Consider the following 14,901-nt stretch of genomic DNA (forward strand, 5'->3'; position numbering starts at 1 on the left):
ATTGGGGTAGTGAGTGCGGTACAACTGCATACATGCTGCAGAGGACAATTAGAGGAAATCACTGAGGCATCTGGACTTTCAAACAAAGAAATAGGATCAGCAGTTGCATTAGACAGAACTTTATGCACATGCAAAAGCACAAAGAGAAAATGGTGAGCTGGGAAGGTTGCCTTCCTTTAGTCCAAAGGCTTGGTGATCTCTCTGTGGAATATTGCTTGCAGAAGGCAGAAGCCAGGTGCAGAGTAGCCCTTTCTCCAGGCTTCTTAACATTGTCTTCTTAACATTATCTTCTTAACATTGTTTCATGTCCACCAACAGTAAATGAACCATATTTTCTATTGCTGGGAATGGGGAGAAAGCTGTCTGATTTTCATGTCAAGATGTTGACTGGATTTTGGTAAGAGCAGAAGTCAGTGGTAAGGGCTGTGAAACCCCAACCAATTCAAGTATCTGTCCTGTTGACTGGGAGTGCCCACACCCCCATTACTGCACACCAAACCCCCACACAGCCCATGACACAGTGCATCACTCAAGACATGGCTCCGAGATGAGACAGAGATATGCCTGACCGGTAGACCACAGAGGCTCTCTGGACACTTTGTGCTCCTCCTGCCCAGGGAGAAGGACCATCATCGCTTCTAAGGGGACAGGAGGAGGCAGAAGGACTGCAGGAGCTGCAAGGCCACATCCCAAGAGAAGCAACATCCAGCTAGGCCAACAGCCATATCTTCACTTTTATTACAGTCAGGACCTTTCCTTACATTTAAGCCACTCGTGTGCCAAATGGAAGCCTTCCAATATTCTTCAGATAATGGGGCCAGCCCCACAACTTTTCCATGCAGAAATCCAAGTCCCATGCCAGCCGCTTTATAAGCAGGTAGGTGGCACCCAGTCCTGCTGCTCCCATGACAAAAAGCCCTCTATTAATTATCTGCAAGTGCAAAAAGAAAGCCCAGTGTCACCAGAGTTGTGTTACTACCCTACAGCACTAAGTGAAGGCTCCCCACCTGCATCCACATGCCAATATCCTATCACTAAAGCTCCCCACTGGAGGTGAGCAGGATGTGAAGACCCCACGGCGTGCAGGATGTGAAGATCATGAGGCTTGTGGCATGGGCAGGACGGGCACCACCACCACCAACCAACCTTTTTCTGCCATTTCCAGCGCTGAAGTGCTTCATGGTAGCGAATTCTGGTGAAGGTTACCTAGGAGGGTTGCAGGAGCATGTCACTGCTTCAAAGACAGCCAGAAGGAGCTTGTGGAGGCTGAGGCAGCGGGGACTGAGGTGCTAGCCTTACCATGGTGTACAGCGGGACAATGGTGGAAGGCATGAGGGTGTGGAGGAAGTTGTCTACGTGCTTCCGGAAAATGAACCATGTGGAATTCACATGCTCGCGCATCTGTGACAGAACATCCATCACCCCTTCTCAGGGCACCTTAGCAGAGCTCCCCTGAGTTTTGTTAGCTCTCCCACTGCCTGTCCGGGGGGTCACCACAGAGCCTCCCTAGCCTCAGTGTCATCCCCAGTGAGCTCTTAAAGCCTGCTGGGATAAGAGTCTGACTAGAGTCTTTCCAGAGCCCCTTGCCACTTGCCCACTGTGTGCATTCTAACAGGGGACTATCACGTGCAAGACCCACAGGACTACAAGCCTGTATGTGGCTCACCTACCTCTATATAGTTGTACATAGCTAAATCTGAGATTGCATGGTCATCTGGAACCCTCAGCCTTGAGAATTCAGGGAGGCAGGCACCTAGGAGAAGAAAGTTACAGCTCCTGGGCATCTCCCCAGCCTGGGTGTCCAGCTGCCTTGAGGTGCAGAGGGATCCTCCTCTGCTCTCTCTCCCAGCCACCTCACTCACCAAGGTCATTTGCCAACTGGTCCATTAATTCATCAAAGACCAGACAATCTTCAAAGCCCTGGGAGGAAAATTGAAGGGTAAATAGACAGAAGGAACCATGTGTTCATAAGTGGTCTTCACATGCACACAGTCCTACTGGTCACAGCTTAAGAGCAGGAGTTTTCCTCCAGGATGCTCTGCCAGGTCTTGCAGAGAAATCCAGGGGGTAGCCTTTCCCAACAGCCTGGGGCTGGCCCCTCCACCCACACAACTCTCTACTCCATGGGAAGGCAGCACCACCTTCTCATCTCCTCCTCCCTGGAGGACAGCAGGATCCTAGTAAGCAGCCAGGTGCCTGAGGAGAGTTCAGCCAATGCCAGAGGACTGTGACAAGCCAGCCCATGAACTCCATGGAGCTACTCTCTAAAATAAGGCATTTCTAGGTGAACAGATTGGGGATCCAACTGACACAGCCCAGGATCAGTCCATGAACTTACTGCATTCATGCCTTGTCCGTAGAAGGGCACAACAGCATGCGCAGCATCTCCCATCAGCACACACCGGGAGCCAAGGTGGTAAGAGGAGCACTTCACAGATATCATGGCCTGGGCTGGCAGCAAAAAGTAATCGTGCTTCAGCTCTCGCCTTCGGGCAAAACAACAGATGCTTCATTTATGAGACCACAAGAGACAAGTCATGGCATAACCAAGTCATGGCATAACCAAGCTTAGGACATCAGCGTCACGGGCACTGTCATAGTTGGAGCACAAAATCCGAGCCTATTCATTAAGGTATTTGTGCTGGGGAAAATGTAGAGGCTGCAAAACTTATTTCATTAACTTCCCCCTGTGCAGCTTTTAATCTCTGCACACAACCTGAGAACAGGCAGAGTGTCATAGATATCTCAATCCTCTTACCATGAGTGGTGGATGGCAACCAGTGTAGGAAGGACATACTAGAGGATATCTGGATTTATATTAAGTCCTTTGATATGATCTCCTTAAGAAGAAAAACTGTCTAACATAGCTGAAACTCTTCCTATCAGCCAAAGAAAAAACCTGTAACATGACCATGTTGCAAAGCAGAAGCATTAACAGAGTAGACTGGACCTAGCAACATCTAGGGAGCTTCCTTCTTTGCACCCAATAGAGCCACAGCCATCAAGACACATACTGGTAAGACTGGTCTGGGGCCCCACTACCACCGGGGCTCCCAGAAGAAGCAGGGTACTCTGATTCATGCTGCTGCCCACCTCATGCCATTTGCCCAGCAGTGAGAGGGTCCTCAACATGCAGGGAGAAGCTCCTGCTCTTGTGTCCTGAAGCTTTGGTGTGTTTCAGCCATACAATCAATAAGAGCCATGCTTTGTCTAGTTAGCACAGTGGGGCTTTTTTTGCCAAGTTCAGGTTTTCTCAGTCTGTTAGCTAAAATATCAACGTTTGTGCAACTCAGCTGCCAGAGCAGAGGGACTGCTTTCACTCTGCTGGTTCCAGCATGCAACCTTTACCTTCCCTCTGGCAGAATCACTCTGCTTACCCACCTCTAACGTCAAAACCCCATGGCATATGGACAGCTAATCCACTCCTTGAGTTCAAAACCTTTAAGATCAATGGAAAAGCAGTGGGAGGTAATCTGCACTTTGCTCCAGTAGTGGTAGACTCTGGGCTGTGCTTCCAAGAAGCAGAGCAGTGCTTCAGTGAAACTTCATCAGAAACTGCTGTGGGATAGAGCTACATCCTTAAGCTGAGCCTGCTGTTCCAGAGTGGACATAATGCAGAACTCAGTCTGTATGCTCCCTCCTCCTTCAGATGTACAGGCTGTGGAGCTCCACCTCAAATGTGTTCACAACCCGCTGGCCCACCAGCTTCAGCAGTCTCCATCACCAAGACCCCCAGGTTGGGTAAGGATGCATCCCTTGGCTTTGCAGAACTGTGCCAATGAGCAGGAAGGGGAGACAGGGACACTTACTCTCCAATGAGTGGGATGGCATCTGGGAAATAGGTCTGGAAAAACCTCAGCACCTGGTCACCTGTTGTGAGCTTCTCAAATTCTTCAAAGGGCATGAAGAGTGTGCAGGTGAAGGACTTGTCCTGTCAGCCAAGGAGGAAGGTAAAAAAGAAGGCCAGAGGCCAGAGGCCACACCTGACACCTGGAGGAGCAGCTCCATGCCCAGTCTGTCACCTGGCAATTGCAGCAACCCACCTGAGCAGCAGATGTGAGTGCCTGTTCACCCTGGGTTGGTTTGCACACGCTAGGGACAGGCAGTGGGAGGCAGAAACAGGCAGTGTGTGGTCTGCCAGCATGGGCCTGAAGCACTGCCCTCATACTCTTGTATCTCGTTTAAAACTTTCAGCTACAGAGAGCTGATTTTCAGGAAGTTTGAGTGGGCTTAGATGGGTGGGCAAAGAGTAGTGGCATAGGTGGCAGCTCAGTGCTGTGAAGGAGGGATGGATTTGAGGATCCTGGCCTCTACCAACTCCCCCCACCAAGGCTGTGGGACACCTGACATAGGCTGGGGTTCCCTCCCTGGCACAATGTTTACCCTCATAGATCTTGCTATGTGTCTGCTACTAGAGCCAATCCATCCCTGCAAGCTCCATCCCATGCCCCAAGGAGTGTGGCTGTGGGTTATCACCATGTTGGGCAGCGCAATCATCATGAAGGTATTTCTTGGCCAGATATGGAGGTAGTTTGGTTCCATGGCGAACTGAAAGAGAAGGGAAATCATCATGTGTCCCTGCCTTGCCCTTCGCAGTTTCCTCCAGCTCAGCCTCTGGTTGCTATCCACAGCAGCACACCTATCCTGTCCCTTGTACCACGAGAAGGCACAACCACCATAGAGTCGCTCTTTGATACATGAGAGATACAGAGCAAAAGCAAGAGGAAAGGGTAGGAATGAGGAGCAAAGCTCTGCTGCTTTGCAGTCACTGATGTCCTCACCAGCATGCTCCTGTATCCCCAGAACCCACTGACCTGGGGCAGGCTCTCTAGGATCTTTGCAGCCAGGTGTGAAGACACTGGCCCCATCAGTGCAATAGAAAGGGATGTCTAACTTCTCCTAGGAAAGTTTTAATCCCTTGTCTGAGACCCAGGTCAAAAATTAGCTTTTTTAGAGCTGCAATAGCAGAGCCACGATGAGAGGAGAGCAGGGTGTCGCACCTGCAGAAGTGGTAGCAGTGCCTGGGACAGGCACACTTACATCTCCGTTCTTGGGAGGGATGGTGAGCTCCATGTAGCCGTGAGGAATGTAGGTGTGGCTGTAGTTAAAGCGCGTTTGCCTCATGAACTGCTTTCTGACTGTTGAGAAGGCTCCATCACATCCCACAATGAGATCGTAGGTGACTTCCAAGGACTGCTGGTCAGATCTGAGAGCAAGAGAGTCCCTTGTGTCAGTCTTGCTGTAACTCCAGGCCAGCTCAGTACCATTGGGCATAGCAGATCTGCCTTTTGCAGAATGCCAGGGCCACCTCCAGCAATATTAATGTCCTAGGATGAGGACCTGGGCAGTGTGCCCAGGTGGCCAAGAGAGCCAGTGGCATCCTGGCCTGCATCAGGAATGGTGTGGTCAGCAGGAGGAGGGAGGTCATTCTGCCCCTGTACTCTGCACTGGTTAGACCACACCTTGAGTACTGTGTTCAGTTCTGGGCCCCCCAGTTTAGGAGGGACATTGAGATGCTTGAGCGTGTCCAGAGAAGGGCGACGAGGCTGGTGAGAGGCCTTGAGCACAGCCCTACGAGGAGAGGCTGAGGGAGCTGGGATTGTTTAGCCTGGAGAAGAGGAGGCTCAGGGGTGACCTTATTGCTGTCTACAACTACCTGAGGGGTGGTTGTGGCCAGGGGGAGGTTGCTCTCTTCTCTCAGGTGGCCAGCACCAGAACAAGAGGACACAGCCTCAAGCTACACCAGGGGAAATTTAGGCTGGAGGTGAGGAGAAAGTTCTTCACTGAGAGAGTCATTGGACACTGGAATGGGCTGCCCGGGGAGGTGGTGGAGTCGCCGTCCCTGGAGCTGTTCAAGGCAGGATTGGACGTGGCACTTGGTGCCATGGTCTAGCCTTGAGCTCTGTGGTAAAGGGTTGGACTTGATGATCTGTGAGGTCTCTTCCAACCCTGATAATACTGTGATACTGTGATACTGTGAAGGTTGACTTTCACTGAACTTCAGCATTAGGATAAATAATTATCCTGTAGGTTATTGAATGCACAACTCTGCCACATCTACCCAAGAATGCAACAGGTACTGTTGGAATAATGCTACCATTTCTTGGAGCCTGCATCCTCAGGCTCCAAGACAGGGGTCATGACCAGAACTTACCTATGAAATAAGGTAATTATCTGCCCTCCTAGATGAGCAATCTGCCCCGGAAAAACTATGGAGACTGGCACATTTGTTCCCTGCACAGGTCACCAACCATGTGCCTCACCAGCTGCCAGGCTGCGGGGGAGCTGCTTTCATTTTTTCCCCCAGCTTCCCCATGACCCCTGCTTTGATGCCTCTCCTTGCCAAAGCTGACACTGAGTTTTGCATGCTGACAAGTAACTCTCTAGATTCAAGCTGCGATTGCTCAATTATTTGAGGTCTTATGAATGATTAAACAGAAACTAACTGAACCCAGGGCCTGATCCCAGGCTTGCACAGCGATTACCGCTTTATGGTTAATGTCCCCAGCTCTGCATTGCACTCCAGGAGCTTGTGTCCAAAGTACAGTTTAGTGTTGGAGTACTTCTCAGCAGCTGTGGAAGGAAAAGACAATTAACGGTGGAGGCTTGTATTGTAACCTTAACAATATTTCCAAAGGATCCCTAAATTACAGGGACTTTTGCTGTTAGAGAAGATCAGGTTGCTGAGCTGAGTGATGGCCAGAGGGCAGGGCACACCAGGGCTGTGTTTGGTCAGGGCTGGGGAAAATGATTTTAAACGTGCAAGCAATCTTGCAAAGATTTCTTCCTTCCCCACAACAATGTGAATCGTTTACCTGCTTCCACCGTTGTTACATTGTAGTTTAGGATGGGATGAGGTGCCCGTAGTCAATAGGAAATTTGGGGAAATTTAGCCTGGCCCACACTTTGTCCCAGTGCTCCAGGTTCTATTTGTCTCAGTACAACCAGGGCTTGCAGAAAGTGCCACGAAGCACGGCAAGGCTGAGGAGATAACTCCTGGGTGGTGAAGTTCTGGGAGCAGCCATAGCTGCCGGTAGCTGAAAAGCAAAGGCAGCTCCCAGGAGGGCATCTGCAGGAGAGCTGTCTGTGCAGAAAGACCTTTGAGAGACTTGTTTGGCTATCTTTTTGTGTCAGACAAGAAGCAGGGAAACAGCACAGGTTGTCTTCCTAAAAACACAGCTAGTTCAGATCTGCACATTATGAGAGCCTGGAGCTCAAAGTCTCCTGTCCATGAGGCAAACCCTAAATCCTTGGTGAGCAAGGAGTAAAAACATTTGCAAAGAGATCTGGCAACCTACCTGTTAATAGCTCCCTGTTTAAGTTTGCTCTGTCCACAGACAGAATGTACTGCAAGGCAAACAACACAGGGGTCAGGAGGCATTGCTGAATGATGCTTTGCATGACCAGACAAGAAATGCCACCCTCTCCAAACAGTCCTATCAAAGCAATGGTCACACAATGCCCTTCCCATTCATGCCATCATTTTTAAGAGCATAAACCCCAGTCTGTTCATCACATAGAGCTACAAATACCATCAGACTGCCCTTATGCTCTGCAAAGCATCCCTGGAGTGGCAGCATGAGACCAGTACCTGATTCTTCTTCCCATAGGGGATGGAGTATTTCTTCCCTGAAGGTGTATGTATCCTCCTTGCCTGCATGGGAATGCCTTTGGACACAATCTGAAATGGAAGGGAACACAACACAGCCTTCTGGCCAGAGCTGAGATGCTAAGGGGAGGCCACAGGCTACCCATATCTCAGCACCTCCTACTATAAGCAGAATGGGATGCTCTGTGCTCACACATTTTCATGTGGTTAGCCAAGCTACTGGGGAATATTGTACAGGATTGTCAATGCCAAGTCACTGTATTTTACTGAGATTACTTACAAGCTCATTCTCATTAAAATGAGGGCAAAATATTTTTTCTAATAGAACTGACATAAAACATCCCATGGTGTTGGTCAGGGCAGGGGATGATAGCCAAATTACATTCTGGTGCTGGGATAAGAGATGTCCAAGCTTGGGCTTCTCTGCAGGGAGCCAGGGGTCACAGGATCTCATCACTACCTGCAGCTGGATGTTGAATGGTAGCAAGCACACACCAGAGGGCTTCTGGGCTCTGAGCCAAGCATGCTGTGCAGAAGGCAGTGTGCATGGATTTCAGGGGTCAGTCCAAAGCTCAAGGTTTTGTGGGAAAATACAGATCTGGGCATGTCAGTGTGGAAACCATCCCACTTTGTCACATCCTGCTGCTACTACAGCTCTTTTGGGAGTCCACCTATTCCTTCTTTCTTTGCTCTCACCCTCCAGAAGGAAGAAGAGCATGGCAGGGAGGTAAACAGTGGAAGGTGCTGTCTGAGTACTGGTCTCCTGGGAAGCACCTTCTGTCACAAGCAGAGCCCAGCTGTCTGGAGTTGGGTGTTGCCTTCAGGCTGGGGAAGATCCCTGTTGACAGCTGTGCTGCGAAGCAGTGGAGAGCCAGGCTGGGAGCATGCAGTGGGACAGGTCTATCTCCACTCTGATGAAAGTAGAGCTACTTCTGTGATGGCCTCTGCATGCTTGGGGAGCAGGAGAGAGCCCATCCATTGCCAGATGAAGTCAAGAGAGTTCTAGCCACAGAGACCCCAGCACTGATGGAAAGTTCGAGGGTACCTGTTCTTCCATCCCCACAGCTCGAAGGGCTTGGCGTCCTCTGTGAGACAGGGCCAGGTTGATGCTTCTGCCACGGGTAAAGCTGGCCACCCGGATGTCTGCATGGAAAGAGCAGCTGCTTATGGAGACACCGATACCACAGCCTGGTACAGGTGGCATCTCCCAGAATCCCTGCAGCAACAGCAGCCAGGACACTGGAGAGTCCCCATCTCCCCACTCTGCATGCAGAGAGGACAGGTATCAAGAGCACACTTAGCTGTTGAGAAGGCAGCTGGGAGAACTCAAGGGCTACTTCCTCCATATCACCTGGAAGAAGTAGCTGCAGCCAAGTGCTGCAAAGGGGATGCTGGATCCTGACAGCTCCCCACAGTGCCAGGGGACATGCTATCAGTAAGAGCTCTTTCCCCTCTAAATGGAGAGAGTTGAACAATGAATGCCTGGAAGCTTCTGCTGAGGCTTGCAGACTGATGCCTGTCAGGACACTGGTAGGTCACCTTCTCTACTGCTGTTCAGACAGAAATATCTGACCCCTGGCCTGTTCCTCCTCCAAATAGACTCACTCAGGCTTCCCAGGTTGTCCAGCAAGTACACGTGGCAAAGCCTCATGCCAGTAGCTTTCAAGATTGCATGTCAATACAAGAAAAACAGAAGAGGTGACATCCATCTGACTCAGAAGGCAGGTAGAAGCAGAGGCTTCCTGAACCTGTGGAACTTCTAGCATATAAAACATCCAGCAAAGAATTTGACAGACCATGGTCAAAGCCTCTTGCTCTGAGCCCGCAGCCTGCTGACATGACTTGGAGCTGCCTTCTCTGATCTTCTGTATCTCCAGCCGGGGCCCAGAGCTGTGCAGAGGTCTTGGGATAGGCACAGCTGGGAGCCATGCACCAGAACTGCCTGTCTTGCTGTTGGCCCAAACAGGAACAGATAGCACAGGGACCATGTTAGAATGGGCTTCTCCTTTCCTTCACTGCACGTTTGAGTTGAGTTTCACTTTCTGTAGTTGTATTCTCATCCATTGCTTAGCTTCCCATCTCTGTACAGGTTTTGCTTGTCTGTCAGCTGATAGACACCAAAGGTGAACAACTCCTCTCCCTTTCAGCCAGTGCCTGGGCTCTGAATCATCATTTCTTCCTGGGGATGCCCTGCACAGCTGGGAGCTTCCTGAAATCACTCCATCTCTCCTGCTCCTTGCTCCATTAACCCTCCTCGGCACCAGTGGCAGTCAAGCCAATGCTTTTAGTCCTAACAGAGGTGCCACTGCTTCTAACTTTTGACTCAGCTTGGTTCCACAGCATTGTGCTGTAATTCTCTGAGCAGAGACAAAATTTCAAAGGCAAGGCTTTGAATCAGTATTTAAGCTAATAACATAAATCAGGGCATCATGTTAGTAGCTGAAGGGTGGGCTCCCTCCACACAAGACATCATATTTCAAATAACTGCATCCCCATCCCTGGACCCAAAGGGAAGAGTGAAAAGCACACTTTCAGATTTCATTTTCTTTCTGTGGTTTCAGAGAGCTAACACAGTTCTTCTTTAGCATCTTCATGAACTGGTATCAGTAAAATTATCAGGCTGAGCTTACCTTCTCTGGCTTCATAAACATCAACATGGAAACCTCGTTTAGCAAAGAAGCAGGCATTCAACGCACCCACCTGCAAGAGAAGGATCAGGCATGGTATGTGAAGTGCTTCACTAGCAACAGATTACTACCGAGATGCCTTACAAGAAGGCAGCAGTCAGAGGATGCAGCTTGGCATATATAGGAAGATCCTTTGATCAAGAACCTTAGGGGACTTCTTTTTGGAGAAGTCCTCTGGCACCCCTGGTGTACCTGCAGATGCTCCAAAACAAAAGACACCCATCCAAACTCGTTGTATGACATCATGCTTGTTTGCACGCAGTGATTAACTGCAACAGGGCTAAACCCTTCAGAGAAGAGGAACTAACTGCTGGTACAGGAAAGCCTCCTGCTCCTCTCTTCCTCCACAGAATTCAGGATGCATTCCTATAGGAGCACAGCTAGCGAGAGAAGCTGTACTTGAGCAAGAGCAGATGCTATCTTTAAAAGGACAGCACACTTATGTCCTGCTTTTTATTTAAAGAGCTGGCTGTCTTTCTCTTGTCTAATTTCCATCATTAATTGCTGGCAGAACTACAGATTCTATGTCGTCACTCTTGTCCAGCATCATGGTGAACAAGAAGCTAATGGCCAAAATGTTAGGAGAGGAGTTTAGGTGCTGCAGTGTTCCATGATGTCCTTAGAGTCAGAGCACTCTGCAAGTGCTGGTGGAGGAAATTCATTCCCAAACAAAAGTGAGCAGAGGAAGGCATTTCCTCTTAGCCTAGTGTTTGCCCACCCTCTGTCCTCACAAAGTATTTTGTGTTAGTGACTTGGATGAAGCCAGAAGCAGCTGAGAGGCAGAAGGATCTGGCAGCCCAAATTGGAACTGTTACTTGGTGTACCTGGGCACCATTGCTGCACCTTCCAAATCTCTTCCTCTGATAAAAGGGCTTCTGGTGGCAGGATGTAGTTGCATATACCATTTAAGTGCCAAGCACAAGAGGAATGATTTAAAGTGCCAAGCATTTAAGTGCCAAGCACAAGAGGAATGATTTAAAGACAAACATTCACCTCACGTCCAAGCAATGCTTTTACAGCCCCAGATTGCTGGCAAACACAATCATACAGCAGCTAAATTGTTTCCTACCAGACCACCACCAACAATGGCAACTCTTTTCCTCCAAGGGTCACCAGGCTCCATCGCTGAGGCAACTCCTGGGCTGTAGGTCCTTACTGCTATGTCCTCACACCCTGTTCTGCTGCACTGCCCTCACCAGTGAGGAGGGGAAAGATGTGGGTGGCTGAGTCACATCTAGGTTCTTCTCCACTGGTTCATATTAAAGTTTAACTTCCAGCCTAGAGATTGTGAGCCAATCAGCTTGGTCATGTGGTCAGTCACACTAAGCCTTAGGTGAGAAGATGTGAATGTGACACTATTCAGCCAGGCCTTATTAAAAAGCCTCTTTTGAAAATTGCAGAGCAATCTGCAGCCTTCAGGGACGTCTTAAAGAAACATGCACAGAGCAGGAGGAATACTTGCATCTATTGAGCTCTTGCAGGTGCCTTGCAGAGGTACTATGGGATGACACAGAGTAACTCCTGGAGATTTATGGGCACTCTCTCAAGGGTGAGATGTGAACCACACTGCTTGCCCAGGGCCCTGCTCACATTTGCAAGGACACCTTTTGCCCAAGGAAGCTGTGTGTGGCTTGAGTGGTTTGAAGTGCAATGGGAAACAGAGGATCCATGCCTAACCCACAGTAGCTTTGCAGGGCTTGGATGATTCTGTAAGGAGACATCTCCATGTGCACCATATCGAATGATGATCCTTGGGAGTAAGTGCCTTGCTGAGCCAGCACTGCACAAAATGATGAACTAAACCTGCAATGCACAGCCCAATCTGGCAGATTTGTCTCAAAAGAACAAGACCAAATGCCTGTACAAGCACAGCACCATTCTCCATTGCATGTCCTGGATCCCAGTGCAGCAAGGGCCAGCTGCTCCTGAGGGAACAGGAACCAAGTGCCTCATCATGCCATGGTCTCAACTTGCAGTGCCATGCAAGAAAATAACATGCAGGACAAGGTGAGTAAGACCCAAAAACAGTCCCAGGCTCAAGCTTAAGTGGGAGTGCTGACCTTGAGGAAGACAGTGATCCCAGGTGGGATCCCTGGAGCTGCTTGAGGTCATTAAAGCTGTTAGTGGCCATGGGCCCAGGCACTATGTGCAAATGAATTACCACTGAAGACCCTTCATTTGGTTTCTCTGATCTATTGATCTATACAGCAGTGAACTGATCCACACTATCCGATAGTCACACACACAGAGGAAAGAAAACAGAGCAGAGAGGGCAAAGAGTAAGTTTTACGTAGTAAACAAGTTATCTGTTAGTTGTTTGACAGCACAGATGGCACACTGTTAGCTTCCAGCAGTGACAGCTATTATTTGGAAATATCCCTCACAGCACCCCTTACATATTTGTCCAGTAGGCTTTCCAGATTACTCCACCAGCCTGTCTTACCAATTTGATAGCAGCACATTAAGGTGGACCGATTAATTCATGGACTGCCATGGATAGCAGAGCAGAGGGTTGTGTGACTAAAGATGGTCTTTTAATATTGCTTTCTGCACAGGCAGCCTTAGCTGTGGTCCTTGTACCTGCTCTGGAGGCAGAAGGGACTGCCATGTGGGAAAGCACCTGATTCACTGATGTGCAGCGTTGTGTAGTATACTAAATGGGCCACAGAGTGAAAGTTTTTTCTTCCAAGACCATAGAATGACAGAATCATCAAGGTTGGAAAAGAACTCAAAGATCATCAAGCCCAACCACCAATTTAACACCACTGTGTCTGTTACACCATGTCCCCCATTGCCATGTCTACACATTTTTGAACACCTCTAGGAGTGGTGACTGCACCATTTCATTGGGAAACCTATTCCAGTGCCTGACCACCCTTTCAGTAAAGGAATTTTTCCTAACATCCCATCTAAACCCCCCTTGGTGCAACTTGAGGCTATTTCCTCTATTTCTATCACTTGATACTAGGAAGAAGAGACCAAATGACAGGCATTAGCTTCTTGCCACTAAACCTACCTCATTAGCTACTGACTATTTCTTGGCAAATCAGCCTTGGCTTTGCCTGCCAGGAGCTATCTATGCACAGGGAAGTATCTTTTCTTCTGAGTAACCTCATTTAAAAAAAAAAAAAAAAAAAAGGTTCATGGCTTATCTTCATCAGATTCAGTCACAATTGCACTTGGCAAAACCAAAGTGAAGATATTCTCTACTTTAAAGCTAGGTGAAGGTAGGATGCCACTGAGAAAGCACTACTACACTAATTAATTATCTTTCTGCATTAAATGCAACTGGACTGATGAGAGAGATTAAAACAAAGAACCCTGAGAGGCTCTGATTAAAACCTGACCTCTGAAAATTAAGAGGAAAAGAAAAGAAGGGGAAAGTGTTGGATGTATGTTGCTGAAGAATAAGGCATGCCAAGAAGAACCACGGGGTTTTTATTTTTGCAAGTCGAGCCTAAGCCATGATAATATGAAGGAAAGGCTGAGGAATGGTGAAACAAATACGGACAGTGCCAGGCTGCTGAAATCGGTTCCCGGCAGCTTTTTGCTCAGCAAACCTTGGGCAGCTTTGCAAACGCTGGCGTCTGGGGCAGAGCGAGAGCCAGAGCCCTCCTGCGGCGGAACTGGGTACTGCAGCTAGCCGCCGCCGGGCGTCGCACCGCAGCTTTCCAGCCCGCTCAGTGCCGCAGCGGAGTTCTTTCTGTTCTTCTCCACTGAGGGTTATGTGCAAAGCCTGTTCACACAGGTAGGGCAGAGTGCTGGTCTTCAGGCAACCCCAGCGCCAAGATTTTGCTCTGCTGTGCAGGTAACTGCGTTTCGATGGTTCCTGCTTATCTTTAATTGCCTGGATAGGTAGTTACTGTAGGAGGAGTATGTCTGTGAGGGAGCGAAAACAAAAAGCTCTGAGGGGGGCAAGACTTCAGGCTGGTGAGATTTGGCTACCAAGCCCTCAATCAAGTGTCCTGGGCTCGTTTGCATCATCCTCCCCAGGACTCAGCAAGCCCTTTTGCGATGGGCATTTCCTCAGCACAGGAAGGGGACTCCCAGCCTCGGAGCTGAGCCATACTCGTTTGCAAGGGCTCAGGTAACACTGCCGGCGCTACTGTTTCATACCCAGGGGCTGCTATGGGCTGCCAGGCCTGAAGGGCACTTAGGGATAGGTTTTCTTGACTCTGTGAAGATTGGCAAGAGATGTTGTCATAGTTTTAGAGAGCAGACAGAGCTCTTTTAACCCTCCCCAAAGGAGTAAAGAGAAATGCTCCACACAGGATAGGAAAGAATTAGCAACTTACATGGAAGTACTATTCACAACTATATCCAACAGCACAAAACTGGATAACATACTCAGAATTCTTATCCAGCCTTGCCCCACTTCTCTCCAACACAGGATTTTCCAAAACCTTACTAGACCAACACCACCAAAAAACCTCCCCCTATCAACCACGCCACAATCCCAGGCCTCACTGCCCCCCCCCATGCCTCCCTGCTTCCCCCCCCCATGCCTCCCTGCTTCCCCCCTATACCAGGCCCGAATTGCAGCCTGGCCACTTGAAGCCAAAAGCCTCAACTGCCCTGTAAATACCAGAGAGATACCAGCTCTGT

General features: G+C 49.3%; 1 protein-coding gene across 1 annotated transcript; it reads right to left on the reverse strand.

The window, feature by feature from the left end:
* Positions 1 to 715: 715 nt before the first annotated feature.
* Positions 716 to 11,419, reverse strand: KMO (kynurenine 3-monooxygenase). Its single transcript, XM_064166058.1, has 15 exons — positions 11,366 to 11,419; positions 10,240 to 10,309; positions 8,655 to 8,752; positions 7,592 to 7,681; positions 7,299 to 7,347; positions 6,486 to 6,573; positions 5,041 to 5,206; positions 4,477 to 4,548; positions 3,810 to 3,931; positions 2,339 to 2,486; positions 1,863 to 1,920; positions 1,671 to 1,753; positions 1,300 to 1,401; positions 1,147 to 1,206; positions 716 to 931 (listed from the first exon to the last, which is right to left on the reverse strand). The coding sequence occupies exons 1-15, from the start codon at positions 11,417 to 11,419 to the stop codon at positions 764 to 766; spliced, it is 1,428 nt and encodes a 475-aa protein (XP_064022128.1). The 3' UTR covers positions 716 to 763.
* Positions 11,420 to 14,901: the final 3,482 nt, after the last annotated feature.

This window comes from Pogoniulus pusillus, chromosome 2 (genome assembly GCF_015220805.1).
Source record: "Pogoniulus pusillus isolate bPogPus1 chromosome 2, bPogPus1.pri, whole genome shotgun sequence".
Lineage (NCBI taxonomy): Eukaryota > Metazoa > Chordata > Aves > Piciformes > Lybiidae > Pogoniulus > Pogoniulus pusillus.

Coding starts and splice junctions, on each gene's coding strand:
- KMO (XM_064166058.1), bottom strand. CDS start 11,419: ATGGAGCCTGGTGACCCTTGGAGGAAAAGAGTTGCCATTGTTGGTGGT. Junction 10,310..11,365: donor CCATTGTTGGTGGTGGTCTG/GTAGGAAACAAT, acceptor CTTCTCTTGCAG/GTGGGTGCGTTGAATGCCTG. Junction 1,402..1,670: donor CTATGTACAACTATATAGAG/GTAGGTGAGCCA, acceptor GTTCTGTCACAG/ATGCGCGAGCATGTGAATTC.